Raw genomic sequence first — 20682 nt, 5'->3', positions numbered from 1 at the left:
AGGGTAGAATATCCACATATTATGAAAGCATCATAGATTTCCTGGATATATCACTCAAATGGTCAGATGGCTATATTCACCTTATCAAATGAGGCATTTTTTTTTTTAACAGTAAATAGCCTACAACTATAGCTCTGTAGGTCCTGTCAATACCATGATACACATATAATACTAAGTTGTAGTATTTGAAGAAAACTGGTTTCTCATTTTACACCTCATTACTTTTGATCCCATCAAGTGATGATACGACAAAATTCATATTAACATGTTGCTACTCTAGTACAGACTGCCTATTATTTAAACATTTGGTCCCCTGCATTTTCCCTACAGCTTTACTCTATGTATGTCAGTTTCTTGCTATCAATAGCTAGCTACTCAGCATATTATATTTTTCTTCGATTTGGACACTTTAATTATTTTTCTTGGAAATGAATAGTTGCAATTTTGAAAAAGAAAAAAAAGTAGGAAAATTGTCAGAGCCTTCCTAATGTACAACAGTCTGCATTTTCTTCCATTAAAAATCTTCGCATCTCCTTGATTGTCTAGGCTATAGTGGAAAATTCTTCTGAAAAAGTTACCTGCATGGTTTGAGCACACAGGCACTACAAAATCTTCAGGGTCATTCATGAAAATGCATTATGGGGTTAACGCCCATGATAACGCCATAATGCATGCGATATTTATTGCAATGTACGACATGAATGCAAATTTTTCAAATTTATTCAAAGGGGCTGGATTAGGGAGAAGTTTGGGTAGGATCAACAAAAATGAGGGGCATTATTGCACCATGTGATAGCATAACGCATGCCATCACACACTTTTAATGCCCGAAATGACTACACCTTTTTTCCTGGCATTAAGTTGTGCAATATGCCTGAAATGGCCGAAATGCAATGCAGGATAAATATTGCAAACTCTGTTTCAGACATTTTTGGGCATGGGGAGAGGGGAAAGGGAGTGGAGTGGAGAAAGAGCCAGGCTCTGGGGTGGCAGACATAGTAGTCAACTATTTATACTGCTATAGGGAGGGCCAGCTAGTAACGCAAGGTGAGGATTTGGGGTGGTTGTAGGGTTTTGGGGCCAGTTTTACATGCAGAGTGAGACGTGCGAACAGCACAGTAGCCCTCGGTGAAGATTTGACGTGATTTGGAGTGAGGAAAGTCACACAAAGATGAGATTTCTACAAAGTTCTCTCACCCTAGCTTGATGGACTCTCTACCAGTGTATTATCTTCATCGAGGGTTTCTGTGCTGTTTGTACGTCTCACTCTGCATGTAAAACTGGCCCCAAAACCCTAGACCACCACCAATTCCTCACCTCTAGATACTAGCTGGCCTCCCTTAGTGATATAAATAGTTGACTGCTATGAAAGCCTTATAAAAAAACAAAAAAGAGGCTCTCTTTCTCTCTCTCCCCCTCTAAGGAAATGTCTGGGCACTTTGCATGTAGCGAAGAACAAATATCACGGGGCATATAAACTACCTATGTGATGCACTAAGATGGCACAAGGTGAGGTAACTCTGAAATCACAGCCATGCCCCTTTTCCTTATCGTGGACGTTATTCATGCGAAAATCACCACATTTTGATAGATCTGGGCCCTTGTTTGTGTAAAAAGACATCAATTTACAAATATTCTACTATCAGTTTGTCCTGCTGCTGTGAATGATCTACATATTCATACCATTCTCCATGCTCTCAATTTATGGCAGTCTCCGTTCTTTCCCTCTCTAACCAAGAGACGGCTAGCATTATTGGATTATAAAAATTGCCACAGTTTTGTTTTACAAATTAAGATCAGGATAATATAAAAATTATTACAAACTAAAAGCCACAAAACTGAGGTTTTTCACCTGGGAGGATGATAACACTGCCAGTTATAAACCCGGATATCATCCTCATTCTCCTGTCTCATAATCCTAACACACAAACTTTACCCATCATAGAATAAGTTCACTATCTCTGGGGATACCACTCTGGTTGTCATAATACATTGCTGCTACTTCTTCCCCAGCCAGAATTTTTGGAGAACACCAGATGGGTACCACAAGTCAATTAAGGTTACTGGTGCCTCCGATTCCACCTCCACTATGAGCTACTATTCCTTTCCGTAGACAGAACCTCACCCTTACTGGGATAGATATTTCCCTTCTGATAAGTCGCTCCAATGACAATTAAAAAAAAAAAAAAGAAATTTTTTTTAAAAATACTTTTCTCCAAGGAAGTTAAATAATCTATGGGCAGTTTTCTGTTTAATTGTCCACAGGGTTAGTATAAGCACTAGGTGGACTAGGCGCCTGACTACTGTGGCCCTGTTCTGCAAGAGGTGAAATGATGCATCACCTCTCCTCCTCACTCCCCCTAGGGCCCCGGAAGAGGAACTGATCTCATTTGAGTCCACCCAAGCAGGAAGGAGGAGATGCCATGGACACCACCATGCGCTGCAGGAGCAGACTGGAAAAGCAGGGCTCATGCAGCCATCAGAAGCAGGCTAGAACAGTGAGGCCATGTGGTCCAAAAGCAAGGGAAAGAATTCTGCCCATAAAAACATAAGGCTTCCCATACTGGATCAGACCAAGAGCCCATCAAACCCAGTATCCTGTTTCCAACAGTGGCCAAGCCAGGTCACAAGTACCTGGCAGGATCACAAGGCATAGATAGATTCCTCCCTTAATAAAATTGTTAATGTACTTTTCCACCAGGAACTTGTCTAAACCTTTTTTAAATGCAGTTATACTACTAGCTTTCACCACATCTTCTGGCAACGAATTCCACAGCTTAATTATGTGTTGAGTAAAAAATGATTTTCTCTTATTAGTCTTAAATATATTACCCAGTAACTTCATTGTGTGTTCCCTAGTCTTTGTACTTTCCGAAAGAGTAAACACCTGATTAACATTTACTTGTTCCATTCCACTCATTTTATAGACCACTATCATATTTCCCCTCAGCCGTCTCTTCTCCAAGCTAAAAGAGTCCTAACCTCTTTAGCCTTTCTTCATGGGGGAATTGTTCCATCCTCTTTATCATCTTGGTCGCCCTTCTATGTACCTTTTCTAATTCTGCTATATTTTTCTTGAGATGTGGTCACCAGAACTGAGCACAATATTCATGAGGAGGTTGCAGCATTCCTTTCCTAATAATCCCTAGCATTCTATTTGCTTTCTTGGCTGCTGCTGCTGCTGCTGCACAGTGAGCAGAAGATTTCAATGTATTTTCAATGATGACATCTTGGTCCTTTTCCGAAGTGGTGACTCCTAATGTGGAACCTTGCATTTTGTAGCTATAATTCGGGTTACTCTTCCCTAAGTACATCCCTTTGCACTTGTCTACATTAAATTTAAATTTGCCATTTACATGCCCAGTCTCCCAGTTTTGCAAATGTCCTTTTGCAATTTCTTACAAGCCTCTTGTGATTTGACAACTTTGAATAATTTTTTGTCATCAACAAATTTGATCACCTAACTTGTTGTTCCCATTTCCAAGTCATTTATAAATATATTAAAAAGCTTCAGTCCTAGAACAGATCCCTGGGTCACTCTACTATTCACCTTTTTCCATTGGAAAAATTTACCATTTAGCCCTACTCTGTTTTCTATCTTTTAACCAGTTGGCAATCCACAATAGGACACTGCCACCTATCCCATGACTTTCTAAAATTTCCTAAGTCGTCTCTCATGAGGGATTCTGTCAAATGCTTTCTGGAAATCCAGATTCACTATAGCAACTGGCTCACCTTTATCCACATGTTTATTTACGCCTTAAAAAAATGTAGCAAATTTGTGAGGCAAATTTTCCCTTGGCTACATCCATGTTGGCTTTGTCCCATTAAACTATGCTTATATATATGTTCAGCAATTTTGTTCTTTATGATGGTAGAAACTATTTTGCTTGGCACAGATTTCAGACTCACTGGTCAGTAATTTCCTGGTTCACACCTTAATCCCTTTTTAAAAATTGGCATTGCATTGGCAACCTTGCAGACTTCAGATACCATAGATAATGTTCTTGATAGTTTACAAATTTCCAATAGCAGATCTGCAATTTCATTTCTCAGTTCTTTCAGCGCTCTGGGATGTATACCATCTGGTCCAGATGATCTGCAACTCTTTAGTTTATCAATTTGCCCTAGTACATCTTCCAGGTTCACTGAGATTTGTTTCAGTTCCTCTGAATTATCACCTTTGAATATCATTTCTGGCACGGGTATATCTCTTATATCTTCCTCAGTGAATACTGAAATAAAGAATTCATTTAATCTCCCTGCTATGGCTTTGTCATCCCTAAGTGCTCCTTTTACCCCTTGATCATCTAATGGTCCAAATGACTCCCTCACAGGCTTATTACCTCGAAAGTACATAACATTTTTTTATTATGAGTTTCTGCTTCCACGGCAAGCTTCTTTTCAAATTCTCTCTTTGCATCTGACTTGCCAGTGCTTATGCTGTTTTTCATTTTCTTTACTCTGATCCCTTTTCTATTTCTTGAAAGATGTTCTTTTAGATATTACAGCCTCTCTCACCTCACTTTTCAACCATGTCGGTAGTCATTTAGCCTTCTTTCCACCTTTTCTAAATGTATGGAATACATCTGGTCTGGGCTTCCAAGATGGTATTTTTAAACATTCATGCCTGAACTAAATTCTTAACCTTTGCAGTTGCTCCTTTCAGTTTTACCTAAACATTTTCCTCATTTTATCAGTCAACTTTCTGAAAGTTAAATGCTGTCATAATAGATTTCTTTTTTGCGCTCTCTCCAGTTATTAAGTCAAATTTGATAATAGTGATCAAAACAGTGCCAAGTGGATCCAACACTGTTACCTCTTGCACCAAATCCTGTGCTCCACTAAGGATTAGGTCTAAAATAGTTTCCCCTCTTGTTGGTTCCAGTACCAGCTGCTCCATGAAGCAGTCATTTATTTAATCTAGGAACTTTACTTCTCTAGAATGTCCTAATATAACATTCACCCAGTCAATATTGGGGTAACTTAAGTTAAAACCAAACACAAAGATTCTCTTAATGAAAAATCCCACGATTGAAATGAACTTATGTAGAAAAACGTGGTATTTGATAATTTTGAACAATCACAACGCTATATAAATCTTTTTATCAATTTTTACAATGTATATTTAAGGACCATCATACCACCCCCAGTGCTCACAAGTTATACTTGCACTTTCTGCACTTTCACAGGGTCATGTTTAATCAATTGGTCCAAATGACATCAATATTCAATTTTTTCAGTTTTTGCTGTATAATAAAAAGGCAACTTTCCTTATTTCCAGGTTATCGGGGTTGCTTATCCCGGGGCTGTCGGAGGCACTTGTCCGACGCGCGCGTTTCGCCAAGGCTGCTTCAGAGACATCCGATTCAAGCTCTCCAGATCCAGCACTTCCCCTTGCTTGGCGGGGTATCTAAACAGCATTTATTTCATGCAAAATGCTGCGGGTCCATAAATTTTTCGGACGCCGACACCGTCTCCCTGCTCAAATTTTCTGAGCAGGGAGACGGCGTCGGCGTCCGAAAAATGTATGGACCCGCAGCATTTTGCATGAAATAAATGCTGTTTAGATACCCCGCCAAGCAAGGGGAAGTGCTGGATCTGGAGAGCTTGAATCGGATGTCTCTGAAGCAGCCTTGGCGAAACGCGCGCGTCGGACAAGTGCCTCCGACAGCCCCGGGATAAGCAACCCCGATAACCTGGAAATAAGGAAAGTTGCCTTTTTATTATACAGCAAAAAATGAAAAAATTGAATATTGATGTCATTTGGACCAATTGATTAAACATGACCCTGTGAAAGTGCAGAAAGTGCAAGTATAACTTGTGAGCACTGGGGGTGGTATGATGGTCCTTAAATATACATTGTAAAAATTGATAAAAAGATTTATATAGCGTTGTGATTGTTCAAAATTATCAAATACCACGTTTTTCTACATAAGGTAACTTAAGTTACCCATTATTACTGTGCTGCTGATTTTGTCAGCTTCCCTAATTTCTTTTAGCATTTCATTGTCTGTTAGTTCATTCTGGCCAGGTGGACGACAATACACCCTCAAAATTTTATTCTCTTTTCACCTGGAATTGCTATCCATAAAGATTCAACATTGCATTTTGTTTCCTGCAGAACTTTTATACTGTTTGACTCAATGCTCTCTAACATATAGTGCTGTCCTCCAATTTGATCCATCCTATCATTTCGATAGAATTTGTATCCCAGTATCACAGTTATCTTCCTTCTCTGAGATGCCAATTCTATCTACCTCTGTATCCAGTGCTATGCTATACACTAAATCTCCCATCTTATTTTTTTTTTTACTTCTAGCATTTGTATGTAGACATTTCAAAGTGCAGTATGTCTCTTGTTTGTATTAACAACCTACTCATCAGTTGACAAAAGTAATTTGGAATTTTTCTGCACTTTAAAGGCACCTGATTCCCTTCGGCAATTATTGTAACCTCTCTACTGGAATGCCCTATTTTCCCTGCTCTCTTAGAATCCTTCAAAGATACATCATAATGAACCATACGCTTCTGAGTGACTATCAGCTTTCCCCATCATCTAGTTTAAAAGCTGCACTCTCTCATTTTTAAAGGTTAGAGCCAGCAGCCTGGTTCCAATTTAGGACGGGCTCCACCTCAGCTTTCGGAAAAGGCCCCCAAAATGAAGACTAGTTCCTAACAAATCTAAAACCCTCTTCCTTTCACCACAGGGGCTGAAGGAGGAGGCTGCTGCTGCCATTTCTAAAGGGAAAAGTGAATGAGCAAGAGAGGGAGGGTGTATATGATTTGAGCATGTAAGTGAGAAAGAGGAGAAAAACATGTACACAACAATCATCCTTTCCCCGTTAATTCACAACAATCTCACAGCATTTGTAAATCAAAGGTTTTCAGGATGGAGAGCAGGAGATTTTATTTTATCATTATAAATTGTTTGATGTTATTTGATATGTTTGCTGTTTTGAAATATTTATATTGGTGTTTGGAAAATTTTTATATAAGCTTTTAATTATTCAATTCTATTTGTCAGCTGTTTTGAAAAACTTAATTTTTATTAGTATGGTTTTATAATTACTGATTTATATTTCTTGATTTTGTCTGATTCATGAAGAATATTAATGTTTCTGTTTTTCCATTGTTAAACTGCATACAGAGTCTGAGTTGCTGCAGTTTTCAGTTCGATTCGATTTATAGTCTCTTTATTTTGTATTTGAGGAGTCTGTCTGAGCTCTGCATGTGTGACAAGGTGAGATATTCTGCTGGCTTGTAGGTTCTGCACAACGATGTATAGCAGCTTGGATTCTTTTGTTTTCCTAATAGGTGGTGTATTGGTGTTTTAGGTGAAATATTTGCAGCGTTACCTTTTCAAAAAGAAAAAGTAGGGTTGTAACTGTTTGAGTGCTGGCAGTTAGTGCTGTTCTGAGAGGGGAGGTTACCTATACTGTAATAGCAATTCAGTTTACTCACGTCTTTCTGAAGACCAAGCCGACATCCATTACAACAGGCCTAATACCATATTGGTTCCAAGTGTCTTAGTTGGCACTAAAGCAGTGCATGTAAATATAAATATACGTATTGTAAGTGGTATTTTTACCTTATAAAAGACTGCACTTTGAATGTCCTTTTTCATATAAAATCTATTCTAACGCATGTGTGTGTGGAAAGGATGTGATGAGGGGAGGGAGGGAGCGGCTCATGGATGTATGGTTTGCCTAGGATGCCTAATGCCCTTGCACTAGACCTGACTGTCCATTGGTTCCCTCATTGCTTCCCTGCCTCACAGGTCAAAAAGAGAGCTGGGCCTTGATATGAGAAACAGGGCAAGGGAAGGTGACAGCGGAAACGTGGAAGAGGTGGGAACAGGCAAAGGAAATGGCATGTGGTGTGGATTCCTGTGTGTTTCAATGAGCAACATGTTTTAGTCCTAAGAAACTCTATAACTCACAGCTTTTCTAAAGTAATCCTTCTAAATCAGTGGTTCTCAACCCTGTCCTGGGGACCCCCCCAGCCAGTCGGGTTTTCAGGATATCCACAATGAATATGCATGAGAGAAAATTTGCATGTTATGGAGGCAATGTATGCAAATTTTCTCTCATGCATATTCATTGTGGATATCCTGAAAACCCGACTGGCTGGGGGGGTCCCCAGGACAGGGTTGAGAACCACTGTTCTAAATGTTATTTCTCAGTACATTATCTCCTGTACATGTTCTTAAAGTTCCAAAATCTTCTGAACTAAACATCTTTAGCTGATTAATGAATTCCACCTAAAACAAGGCAGGTGTATATGCAATGCTGGATTTATGATTTAGGTGCAGTGACATCTTTTAAGATATTTATCTCATCATAGACTGATTAGTGGAACTATAAAGCAATAAAAGATAACAAGATCAAGATATGCCACAAACGTGTGTCTTAATTAACAATAAATTGAGAAAAATGAGGATAAATTGTTTCCAAGAATTTCCTGTGAAACAATAGCTTAAGAGCTAGGTGTACAAAAAAAAAGGAACATTCATAACTCAAAGAAACATCATATTTTCATACAAGACTGTCTAAATAATATATGTACAATTTTCTGTTTGCAAAAATTAGTTAACTTACTATGTTACCATATTATCTAAAATTGGTGACCACCTTACAGAAGGTGCTGTGGCTCCCAATAAACTATTTCAGACCCCCGCCCCCTGATATATATGTATATGACTTAGAATTAATCATAAGTTGCATGAAACTGCATTGCACATTTAACTTGTGTTCCTATTTGACCAAAATAGGGTAATACATTTAAGATTCTATATAGTTAGCTTATTTAGTGGTCAACTAATTTATGGATTCCAATCCAAATTGTCACTTGGGCATCCAGAAAAATAAACGATACAGCCTATCTAATCTACACATACAGAATTATAAAACAGCCTTGTCCTCTTTTTCAAAAAGGCCTAATATTAACAGCACTGGATATAAAATTAAAAAAAAAAATCTGGATTCCATGTATAACTGTTTTTTTATCATTTTGAGATTTTCCTGTTAAGTTTTAATTAATTAGTTATACATGCAAAACAGAAATAAAACTATGAGATTAAGGAGTGAATGACATTTGTACAAATGAACTTCCAGAGGAAAATTCACAGCTACACAATGACAAAGGCATCCGACGGCAGATATAACAACAGTGGCTATGAGCACATCAAACTTTCTTGTGCCATCTTTTTTTTCTGGTAATTGTATCTTAAAAGAAATGTGGAAAATGAAAGTACATGGATTCTGAACTAATAAAAAATAGAAATTGTGAAGAGAGACTAAGAACCGAGAAGGTTCTTCACTGAGATTGTTCTTAAGCCAAAACTATGTATGGCCCTATTCATTCTGAATTTCTTCACTTTGCTGTCAGACATGTAGAAAACAACAGGGAAATGCACATAAAATAAGCATGAATAGATCTTGAAGCTTTTTAACTACAGCAGAAGTTCTTACTGAACAGAAAACCTGTGGATCTTTATAGTTTGGAAAACTATAAAAAGCTTCAAATTTTATTTTATTTTATTCCTGTGGAAAAACTGTTAAACCACTGCATTAAAAGGGATAATATATACAGCTTTTTGCATGTTAGAAAATGACAATTCTACAGGCATGGCAGAATAAGCTGACCAACAAGCTCATTAAGGCATGATCACATCAAGCACAGGAAAGAACCCAGAAAAAATATAAAAGGAAAAAGAAGAGATAAGCCTTATAAATGGGGAACCGCATAATGCAATATCAAATGGGTAGGCCTTCACTGGCTGCTTTAAACTAAATGTGTTTCCTGGTCTTGCAATTACTGTAAATATTTGCCATCATCCAAACAAATCAAGTCCTCAGTAGAAGTTCTTTCCTGTAAATGCTAAAGCTCACCTTTTATTTTTATATACAAGGCGCACCTCTCCATGAAAATAGCTAAACAGGTATGAGCACCTATGCAAAATAAGGTAAGTTTCTCTGAAGCTTCAGATTTACATTCTGGCAGGAGCTCTGTTTAACTCATTAAGTGACAAGCTCACTTTAGCTTGTATGTACAGTAATTGAATGACTTATGAAAATCTTTAATAAAAATATTTTGCCTTTCGGGACTGCCTTTCCAATTTTAGTTCAAGCAGTTTACAACTTTTTATTCCATGTAAGATAAATTACACACATTTGTTTTCAGTTATGCATCTGGCCGCCAGATATCACAGCTTCACTAACAGTTTCAAGAGTTGTCTTTTAAAAATTATTTTACTACTGTTGTGGCATTCCATAATGAATTTGTTTACAGCTTATTTTCAGACAGAAATGCCCCTCTTCATGGGCACATACACACACATTTACTTTTTTATCACAAAAAAAATACAACCCCCCAAAAAACAACACCAAAAAAACAAACAACTAAGGCTTGCTCCCATTTTATGTCTATGGAGATGCTTAGGATATCTGGCTCAAAATATTCTGAAAATCAATTAAAAGCAAATGTGAAATGCAATTTTTTTTTAATGATTTTACTGGGAAAGCTGGTAGTTATAACCTTTTTTTTTTGTCATTTTCTACTAAAACAGACACGATAATAATCCTATTAATGCACCAAACACAGCCAAGCTTTCTTGTTGGTTTGGTTTCAGAATGTGTTCCCTGACAATCGACAGGAAATTTGTCACAGTGGGTGTTTTCAAAATAAAACGAACCAGATGTTTGTTTAAATTGTAATTAGGTCTAACCACTAATTATCAGTGTGTGACAACTTTCCATCCTTAAATGAGAACCAGCTAGGTATTGCAAGCGAGAAAAGAAAAACAAAAGAGCTTCTCCCGGATAAGCCATTTCCTGAAGGCAGCTGAGGAGGTGTCTGCGCCCCTCTAAACCCAAGTATTTAAGAACTTAAGAGACACTGGGACCTTGTAAGAAATCCACACAGCCAGGCAATCACCGAAAACCTGTATTTCCTACCAGAAAATCCCCAGGCGAACTTTCAGCCAAAAGCACTTTATAGTCTTCCCAGCAAAAAAAAAAAAAAATAGAAAGTTACAAATCAGAAACACCGCACGGCTGGGCGAGAGAAGCCTTTTACCAAGAAAACTTTACAGAAACGAAAGCACAAGGCACCTGAGTAGAAAGAACTTAAAAACAACAACAACAACAACATAAAAAAGTTGTCAAGCAAATAAATAAATAAAAGCGGCTTTGGGCCGTGCTAATTGCGCCTGGCGCAGGTGTGCCCGGCTCTCGCCGAGGAGGGGGGAGGGGAGGGTGGGGATGCAGCGGGTATGGTGGCTGCGCCGGCGGAGACGGGCGACCGGTCCCGCCAGTAGCAGCAGAGGGTACGGTGAGGCTCCCCCCGCCCCTTCCCCGGCGCTTACTTTGTAAGTGTTCTCGGTGATCTTGTTCACCTCCTCGGGGTCCCGAGACATCGCGCGGGCCGGAGCAGGGGGGGAGTCCGTGCGCGCGCACGCGCGCGAGACAGAGAGAGAACGCCTGGGTCCGAGCGCGGCTCCTGTCAAGAGGCCGACGAGCAGGGCGCCCGGGCTTAGGTGAGGGATCTCCCCGGCGGTTTGGGCTCCTCTTTCGCTTTCCTTTCTTTTTTGTTCCACCCCCTCCCGTCTCCTTCCTTCCCCGAGGCCGGCGGCGGCGGAGGAGCCTCCTCCTCCTCCTCCTCGGGAGGCGCCCGAGAGAAGCAGAGAGTCACCTCCGAAACTGTCACAACTTGTGCAACCGGAGCCGCAGCCTGAGCCGCCGCCGTCGCCGCGCGCGGGGAGGGTGGGGCGCTGACGTCAGCAGCCGAGGTGGCCGCGTGTACCTGCGCTGAGCTGGAGGGGGAGGGGCGCTCCTCGTGCTCCGGCCCGACGGAAGGTTGCGCCGCTCCAGCGCGAGTCTTTCCTTCTCCTGCCGGGACGTCGCTTTCCCCTACTTTCTAATTATTTCCCTTTTTTTTTTTAGCGCTTTGTGCGTTATTTTCAGGGCGCGTGTAGAAATTGTCTTGCCCCCCTCAAAGTTCCTTGACTCTGTGAACGGGAGGAAGTGTTTCGACCCAGAGACAAGGTTACCTTGATTTGGTTTGAGCCAAAAAAACCAAAACAACAAAAGAGCCCAGCCAGGCTGTCAGCGCTTTTCGGTGCGGTGGCAAGAAGCGCCCAGAGCCAGGGCGGGCCCCTGAGCAATGCGCTCGGGTGCTCTCGCACTGGTGCAAGCGGACTTTGGGTGGTGGAAGGGAGCATGAAAGGCTGCTGAGCTTCTCGCGGGCGTCCGAGCATTCATGGGGGGGGGGGAGGGGTTTACTTAACCCCCTCCCCGCCCCCAAAGAGCAGAAGCATTTTACCTGCAGTGGGTTGTGTTGTTACCTTTGGTCTTTCAGAAGCGTCGGAATGCTGCCCGATTTGGATTCAGGGATCCTGTACAGCTCCCCACGCTTACCTAGGGCTTTTCTGTAAGGCGCACTCGTGTTTTTGGGGTTTTTTTTTACACGGAGAAAGTCCACCCTTCAGTCTCACTTTCAGATTTTCCACTTTTAGGATTTTTATCTCGCACAGGAAACGGAAAACTTTCTCCCTTTCCAGTCTCTGCTCTTTTTCAAGTTGTTGTGGTGACTGTGAGTTAATTACTGGGTGTAGGTTAAAGGCCTCGGTTTCCTGCAGCAGCGAAAAGGTAGAGTCGATGAGCAGAGCTGCAGCAAACATAATGAAAGAGAAGGTAAAGGTGTGTGTTTGGTTTTTTTTAACTGTATAAAAATAAAGTTTTCAGACTGTGTGGGGTGCTAGATAATTTATTTTGGTTTTCTATGGGCTAGGGGAGGAAATGGTGATGGATGCTAGGAAGAGATCAGAGCATCTTAAAGGAAGGATAGAGATAAAGGAAGGGTTGTGAATATAAGGAGGAGAGTAAAGTTGAAGATCAGATTTAGGAGAGAAACAGACACCACTCTCTCATCCCTCATTACCCTCTTTCACAGGTACCTCACATTCATTCTCCCACTTTAAAATGGGAAAGAGGGGATTTGGGGGGGGGGGTAAATTATTCCCTCCCTCGCCAGTTGTCTCCCTCCTGGTAATCCCAGTTTGCTGTAAGAGGATAGAGGCACAATGCTGTGGGCTGCATCCCCTCTTTTGCTGCCGGGGCCAAAACCCTATGGACTCCAGCAGCAGAAAGGTAGGAGATAGCCTGGAGGTGCCACACTGTTTTCCTCCTGTGTCTAGGATGGGAAGAGGAGAGATGTGTGGGCTGCCACTTCCAGTTCAGCCAGCCCCCTGGTCACCCAAGGGGAATTTGAAAAATTCCACAGTAAAGGCTGTTTTGCAGCCCTGGCCACAGCATAGCAGGAGACTGGGTTCTGGCTGCAAGACTCCCTGAGGCCTTGTTTAACCATGCAAGATGAAAAATGGACTTTAGACTGCTGCAGGCAGTAGCCTGGATTTGGTTGAAAACTGGGAATATAGGCAGCAATGTTCTCAGGTTTTCAGCACTATAAAATGTTTGAGAGGTAGCTGTCAAGAGGAGGAGGCAGCACCTTCCTTGCCCCACCTACATGCCTAGGAAAATAATTGTGTGCGTCAGCTTGACTAAAACACATTTTACCTAGTAGTAAAATTGATGAATCACTAAATTAACTAGAGCTACCATTCATTCCCTGGCACTTAGATGACATGGATTTTCATATTTGCAGCATTATATTTTTGGAGGGAAGGGGGTTATATGACTAATTTTTAAAAAAATGTAAATTACATATTGATGACCTTAATTTGTTTGAAGTTAGGCCCCAAAACAGATGGCTTCAACAAAAGTGTAAATGAGAGAGGATTATATTTTGAAACAGAAGAAAGAGGAAGAGGCAGTGTGATATGATTTCAGAAACATCTGTACTATATAAGAAAGAAAGTTTATTGAGTAAGCCACTAAATTGTAAAGTTAGCCAGATAGTTTCAGCTGAATATTCAGCAGACAAATCTCCCACTAAATATAGTTGCCTACAGTTATCGTAACTTTACCTGGATGAAACCAGCATGGATTTACCCAAGGGAAGTCTTGCCTTACAAATCTACATTTTTTTGAAGGGGTGAATAAACAGACAAAAGTGAGTGGGTAGATGTGGTATATTTGGATTTTCAGAAGGCTTTCAACAAAGTCCCACATGAGAGGCTTCTAAGAAAACTAAAAAGTCATGGGATAGGAGGCGATGTCCTTTTGTGGATTGAAGACTGGTTAAAAGACGTGAAACAGAGTAGGATTAAATGGTCAGTTTTCACAATGGAAAAAGGTAAACAGTGGAGTGCCTCAGGGATCTGTAGTTGGACCACTGCTTTTTAATATATTTATAAATGATCTAGAAAGGGATACAACGAGCGAGATGATCAATTTGTGGATGACACTAAATTATGCAGAGTAGTTAAATCTCAAGCAGATTGTGAAATTGCAGGAGGACCTTGTGAGACTGGAAGATTGGGCTTCCAAATGGCAGATTAAATTTAACATGGACAAATGCAAAGTGATGCATAATATAGGGAAAAATAACCCTTGCTGTAGTTACACAATGTTAGGTTCTATCTTAGGAGTTACCACCCAGGAAAGAGATCTAAGCGTCATAGTGGATAATACTTTGAAATTGTCGGCTCAGTGTGTTGTAGCAGTCAAAAAAGCAAACAGAATGTTAGGAATTAAGAACGGAATGGAAAATAAAACAGAGGATGTCATAATGCCTCTGTATCACTCCATGGTGAGACCGTATCTTAAAATACTGTGTGCAAGTGTGGTCGCTGCATCTCAATAAAGATAACATAAGAAATTGCTATACTGGGTCAGACCAAGGGTCCACCAAGCCCAGCATCCTGTTTCCAACAGTGGCCAATCCAGACTACAAGTACCTGGCAAGTACCCAAAAACTAAGTATATCCCACACTACTAATGTTAGTAATAGCAGTGGCTATAGCAGGTAATGAACTTCTCCAAACTTTTCTTTAAACTTAGTTACACTAACAGCACTAACCACATCCCCTGGCAACAAATTCCAGAGTTTAATTGTGTTGAGTGAAAAAGAATTTTCTCCGATTAGTTTTATATGTGCTACATGCTAACTTCATGGAGTGCCCCCTAGTCCTTCTATTATCCATTGAAAATACATTGAAATCTTCTGCTCAGTGTGCAGAAGCAGCCAAAAAAGCAAATAGAATGCTAGGGATTATTAGGAAAGGAATGGAGAATAAAACATAGAATATAATGCCTCTATTGCTCCGTGGTGTGACCTCATCTTGAGTATTGTGTGCAGTTCAGATCACCACATCTCAAAAAAGATACAGCAGGAAAGGTACAGAGAAGGGCGACCAATATGATAAAAGGGGATGGAGAAATTCCCCTATGATGAAAGGCTAAAGAGGTTAGGACTCTTCAGCTTGGAGAAGAGACTGCTGAGGGGAGATATGATAGAGGTCTATAAAATAATGGAATGAAACAAATGTTAATCAGTTGTTTACTCTTTTGAAAGGTACAAAGACCAGGGGACACACAATGAAGTTATTAGGTAATACATTTGAAGCTAATAAGAGAAAATGTTTATATTCAATGCATCATCAAGCTCTGGAATTCATTGCCAGGGGATGTGGTGAAAGGTATTGCTGTAGCTGCATTTAAAAAAGGTTTGGACAAGTTCCTGGAGGAAAAGTCCATTAACCATTATTAAGGTAGCGTTGCAGAAATCCACTGCTTATCCTTGGGATTTCTGGCTTGATGGACCTTTGGTCTGACCCAGTATGTCAAGTCTTGTTCTTAGGAGAAATGCTGAGTGAATTAGCTAATTTTAAGAAATGATGTAAAATAACTTTAAGCATCAAACCGTATCAGAATAGTAATTACTGTTGGCAAGGGTGGGTACATAAATAAAGTTAGGTGGGGCTGTGAAGATTATAAATGTGCAGGGAATCGATTCACTGTTAATGAAGAAATAGCTGTGCTTTATGCAGCTTTGAGAAATGGAGATGAGTTGCTGAGATTAAATAAGAAAGTCATAAAAGGTAGAAGAGATGGCGTATGGCTTTGTCCTTCAAAGTATAAACTAGCAGGAACAGGAAGCAATTAGTTTGCTCTGGGAGCCCTGAAAACTAAGTTAAAAGTACATTATGTGCAATCTACAAGGGTGAGCTTATTGATCCAAAAAATGTTTTTATAGACATAAAGAAATAGATAACGCTTAGACCTTTTTTTGACCTTGTCTTCCATAGTTGCATTGATCTGTGGTGTGAAGAAAAAAAAAGCTTGTGGTCACTGTTCCTTGTGATTAGGATTTGCATAAACTATTATTTGGAATCATTTTTTATTGGGCCTTTCCCGCACTCATAAAAACAGCATTTCCTTTTTCTTGCCCTTTTTCTTGCCCTTTGACAGACTCAGAGCACACTACTGCCCGTGAAATCTGTAAAATCCTACCAACCGGCAAATGTCTGTCAGACACAGTTTAAAGTTTATCACAGAAGGTCTCAACGAACAATAAACTCCGTGCAGCTCCCCTCTCAGGAGCTGATGGTAAGGAGGACATTATCTTTATCCAAGAACCTGTGGGATCCTAAATGGTTCTGGGGCGGTAGCTATTGCGTTTCCACGCTGTAGGGAGCTGAGCAGAGCCATAACATAAGAATTGCCATACTGGGTCAGCTTGAGGGTCCATCAAGTCCAGTATACTGTTTCCAACAGTGGTCAATCCAGGTCACAAATACCTGGCAAGATCACAAACAGTAAATAGATTCCATGCTGCTATTGCACAGTGATAGGTAGAGGCTAGTCCCTAAGTTTACTTAGTTAATAGTTTATGGATTTCACCAAGAACTTGTCCAAACTTTTTAAAATCCAGTTACACTAACTGCTTTAACCACATCCTTTGGCAATGAATTCCATAGCTTAATTGTGCATTAAGTGAAAAAGAATCCTCATATTTGTTTTGAATGTGCTACTTAGTCTTTGCATTTTTTGAAAGAGTAAATAACCAATTTATGTTTATCCATTCTGTTCCACTCCTGATTTTTCAGACCTCTATCATATCCCGCCTCAACGGTCTTTTCTCTAAGCTGAACATCCCTAACCTCTTTAGCGTTTCATCATAGGGAACTTCTCCATCCCCTTTATCATTTTGGTTGCCGTTCTCTGTACCTTTTCCAATGTAACTATATCTTTCTCAACATGTGGTGATCAGATCTGCACACAATACTCCAGGTGCAGCCTCACCATAGAGCAATTTGGAGCCATTATGACAATCTCCATTTTATTCTCCATTCCTTCCTAATAATTCCTAACATTGTTTGGTTTTTTTTTTTTTTCCTTCGCTGCACACTGGTTGTAACCAAATGGGGGTCTGGATCATGGGGAAAGGCAGCACTATTAGACACTGGACAAGCTGGCAACACAGGTGGAGCCAGAACAGCAGGGGAAAAAACTGAATGAGAAAGCCATGTAGCCCCGCCCCCTGAGGCACCAGGATTGGCTAGGGCTTGGATAAAAGAAGTTGCTGGCAGCCAGGAATTTGTTACAAAAACAAGAAAACCAGACAGTACTTGTGCTGCTACTTGCTACTTACTACTACTGCTTGTTTCCAAAGTGCAAGTAGGTATACTAGCACAGTACAGATTCATAAAAGAGAAGTCCCTGCTCCATGGAGCTTACAACTGGGTTAAGAAAGCAGACAATTTTCTAGTAATTACCTAGCTATTACAGTAAAACATGTTTAATGTGAATGGGCCAAGATCTGGAAGAGTCAGGGTTTTTGGATTTAAAAGCACTCTGAAAGAGTTGGGACTTGCAAGTGGGATCAGGCACATGGTGTCCACGAGACGGAGAGCGCAGAGTCCGGAAATAGCAATGGAAAAGGGCATTGGTGACGAGAGCTTGTCCGATAAATGGAGGTCATGAGACGGGCCAAGGGGGGGGGGGGAGGGGAGATAAGAGAGGAGAGAAAGCACAGAGCTGCAGAGTGAGAATCCCTGAAGGTGAGTCGTTTGGCTCCCTCATTCAGTTTAGTGAAGAACCACAAGAAGAGGAGTAACGTGGCCATGCTCACGCCAGAAGAAGATAAGACACCCGGCTGAAGTTTGAACAGATTGCAGTGGAGAGAGATTGTTCAGTGGGAGACCTGTGAGGGGGCTGGTTGCGGTAGTTCAAGCAGGAGGTGACGAGAGAGTGCATAAGAGGTTTTTGTGTGGATTTTGGAGATGGCGTAGAAGAAATGACATGCCTTGGTAATGTTTTGGAGTTGTACAGTGAGCCTCCTATGCTTGCTTGCCAGTTCCTGGGGCATGCTTTGCTGCAGCCTCGCTGCCAGCTCCCGAGGCTTGCTCTGATCCAGTCTTGTTTTCCGCTTCAGGGAACAGTTCCTCCAACCTCACTTCTCCTGATCTGAAAAGTGCATAGTGGAGAGCTGAGCCAAAATGAAGAGAAACTATTCCTACCTTTCACGTCTAATCCCTAGAAAGGGGAGAGAAGTCAATTCCCTACCCCAGAGAGCTTACTTGATTGGCGTACTACCTCACACTGAGTATACTGCACATCCATAAGCCATGGGGAAATTGCCTTCTCTGAGTTGGCTGATCAGATAAGGAAAGGGCTGGCAGCAGAAAGCCCTGAGGAAGGACTGTGCCCAAAAGTAAGCAAGATTAGACTGAAGATTTATTCCAGTACTTTCTTTCAGCAAATCCTCTCGAAGAGCTTCCAACAGGTGTCCTATGCACAACAGCCAGACGTACCAAGACCCAAAAGCAGGGGATTGGGCGCCCTAGGCATCTTCAACCTTGCGCCGACCCCCCCCCCCCCCAAAAAAAGAAAACTCACAAATCACCTAGTGGTCCAGCGGGGGGCCCGGGATCCATCTGCCGTCCCCGGGTCGTTGGCTGCCACTAATCGAAATGGCGCCGGTGGCCTTCAGCCCCTACCATGTGACAGGGGCCAACCGACGACTCAGGGGTGGCAGATGGATCCCGGGCTCCCCGCTGGACCACTAGGTGATTTGTGAGTTTTGGGGTGGGGGAGTCGGGGCTGCGACGGGGGGGGGGGGCGTCGCAAGGTTGAAGGTGCCTAGGGCGCCTAATCCCCTTGCAGCAGTAGGCCCTACCATGTGACAGATGCTACCGGTGCCATTGGTTGGCCCCTGTCACATGGTAGGGGCTAAAGGCCACCGGCGCCATTTTGGTTAGTGGCAGCCGAGGCCCCGGGAGCAGCAGATCATTCCCAGGCCGTCCGCTGGACAATCAGGGGGGCATCGGGAGGGTGGCACTGGGGGGGGGGGGGGGGGAGGCAGGGTGAGGCGGGGGCTGGCAGAATTTTGAAAGGGCTCTTTTTTTCCTCTTTCAAAATTCTACCGCCTGCCGCGGTGCCCCTTAAGTCTCGGCGCCCTGGGCACAGGCCTAGCTCGCAGCATTTTGGAGAAGCTGAAGAGGTTTGATAGTGAAAGCGGGTAAGCCAATGAGAATTGCATTGCAACTTGGTGGGCAGCAGCTCAACCGCTTATTACAAAAACTGAAAACGGATAACCCCCTTTATTTTAATAGCGATATCTGCAGGCCAAGGGTAGAGAATGAGAAACTATAGCAGGCAGAGCAGCTCCACGCCATTTTATTTATTTGTTTTTTATATACCGACATTCAACATAAGTCATCACATCGGTTTACATATAACAAATTTAAAAAAGAAAAGGTTACATTGTAATAAATAGTAGAGAGTAGATAGATAAAATAGTAGAGGGACAATTAAAGAGGGGGGAAATAAAGTATGGTTTGCAAATATTAAATAGAGTGGAGAGGATGATGATTCTTCTTAATATGCTGGGAATGCTTTCTCAAAGAGCCATGTTTTTAATTTTTTTTTTCAAAGTTTGTGATGATGGCTCAATTCTTAGTTCAGTGGGGAGGGTGTTCCATAAAAGAGACCCAGCCAATATGAGAGCGCGTTCTCTTGTTGAGTTGAGGCGGGTTAATTTGGGGGAGATAGTTGCAAGGAGACCAGCGTTGAGTGGAGCGCAGATTTCTCTTTGGGACTTTGAAATGAAGTATCGTATCCATCCATTTTGTCTCGTCGTTGTATAAGGCCTTATGAATAAGGGATAAAGTTTTATACTGAATTCTATACGTAACTGGGGGCCGATGCAGTTCCTCGAGAACTGGGGGCGATATGATCTGATCTTCTGCTGTTGCGGAGTGATCTTACTGCAGCATTTTGGAGAAGCTGAAGAGGTTTGATAGGGGAAGCGGGTAAGCCAATGAGAACTGCATTGCAATAATCTAATTTGGAAACTAAGAGGGATTGTAAGGCTGTGCGATAATCTTGATGGTGAAGGAGAGGTTTGATTCTTTTTAGTACTTGAAGTTTGTAGAATCCCTCGTATTATGTTGTTAATGTGTTTCTTAAAGTTTTAGTTCAGAGTCCAAATTAATTCCTAGGTCTCTTACATTGCATATAATTTTTTTTTTGTCAGTTATGTAATTGTTAAGATGGAGGTCGAATACAGATGAGGATTTGTTGCATATATAGAGAATTTCTGTCTTATTGTGATTTAGAGTGAGAGCCATTTGTACTAATAACTGTTGGATTGCAGTGAGGTGAGCGTTCCAGAGGTTTAGTGTACTGGTTAAGTTATCGTTAAACGGGATAAGAATTTGAACATCATCAGCATAAATGTAATGAGATAATTCAAGAGCTGAGAATAGTTTACCTA

At 41.4% G+C, this 20682-nt stretch overlaps 1 protein-coding gene and 1 long non-coding RNA gene across 4 annotated transcripts in view; one reads left to right on the top strand and one right to left on the bottom strand.

Moving 5' to 3' along the window:
* Positions 1-11707, bottom strand: part of BAIAP2L1 (BAI1 associated protein 2 like 1) — a 94098-nt gene extending 82391 nt beyond the window's left edge. The window contains 1 exon segment of the mRNA XM_029576573.1: positions 11369-11707. Within this exon segment, the coding sequence (XP_029432433.1) occupies positions 11369-11419 (51 nt within the window). The 5' untranslated portion in view covers positions 11420-11707.
* A 90-nt stretch (positions 11708-11797) lies between these two features.
* LOC115075796 overlaps positions 11798-20682 on the top strand; it is a 50116-nt gene continuing 41231 nt past the window's right edge. For 2 of the 3 annotated variants that reach the window (XR_003852610.1, XR_003852608.1), the window contains exon 1: positions 11798-12701. This is a non-coding gene — a long non-coding RNA (uncharacterized LOC115075796). The remainder of the gene's footprint in view (positions 12702-20682) is intronic. The other variant, XR_003852609.1, reaches the window with a different exon arrangement.

Source organism: Rhinatrema bivittatum, chromosome 14 (assembly GCF_901001135.1).
Source record: "Rhinatrema bivittatum chromosome 14, aRhiBiv1.1, whole genome shotgun sequence".
Taxonomy (NCBI): domain Eukaryota; kingdom Metazoa; phylum Chordata; class Amphibia; order Gymnophiona; family Rhinatrematidae; genus Rhinatrema; species Rhinatrema bivittatum.
Note: the sequence above shows the minus strand (reverse complement) of the source record. Positions and strands in the feature narration are given on the sequence as shown.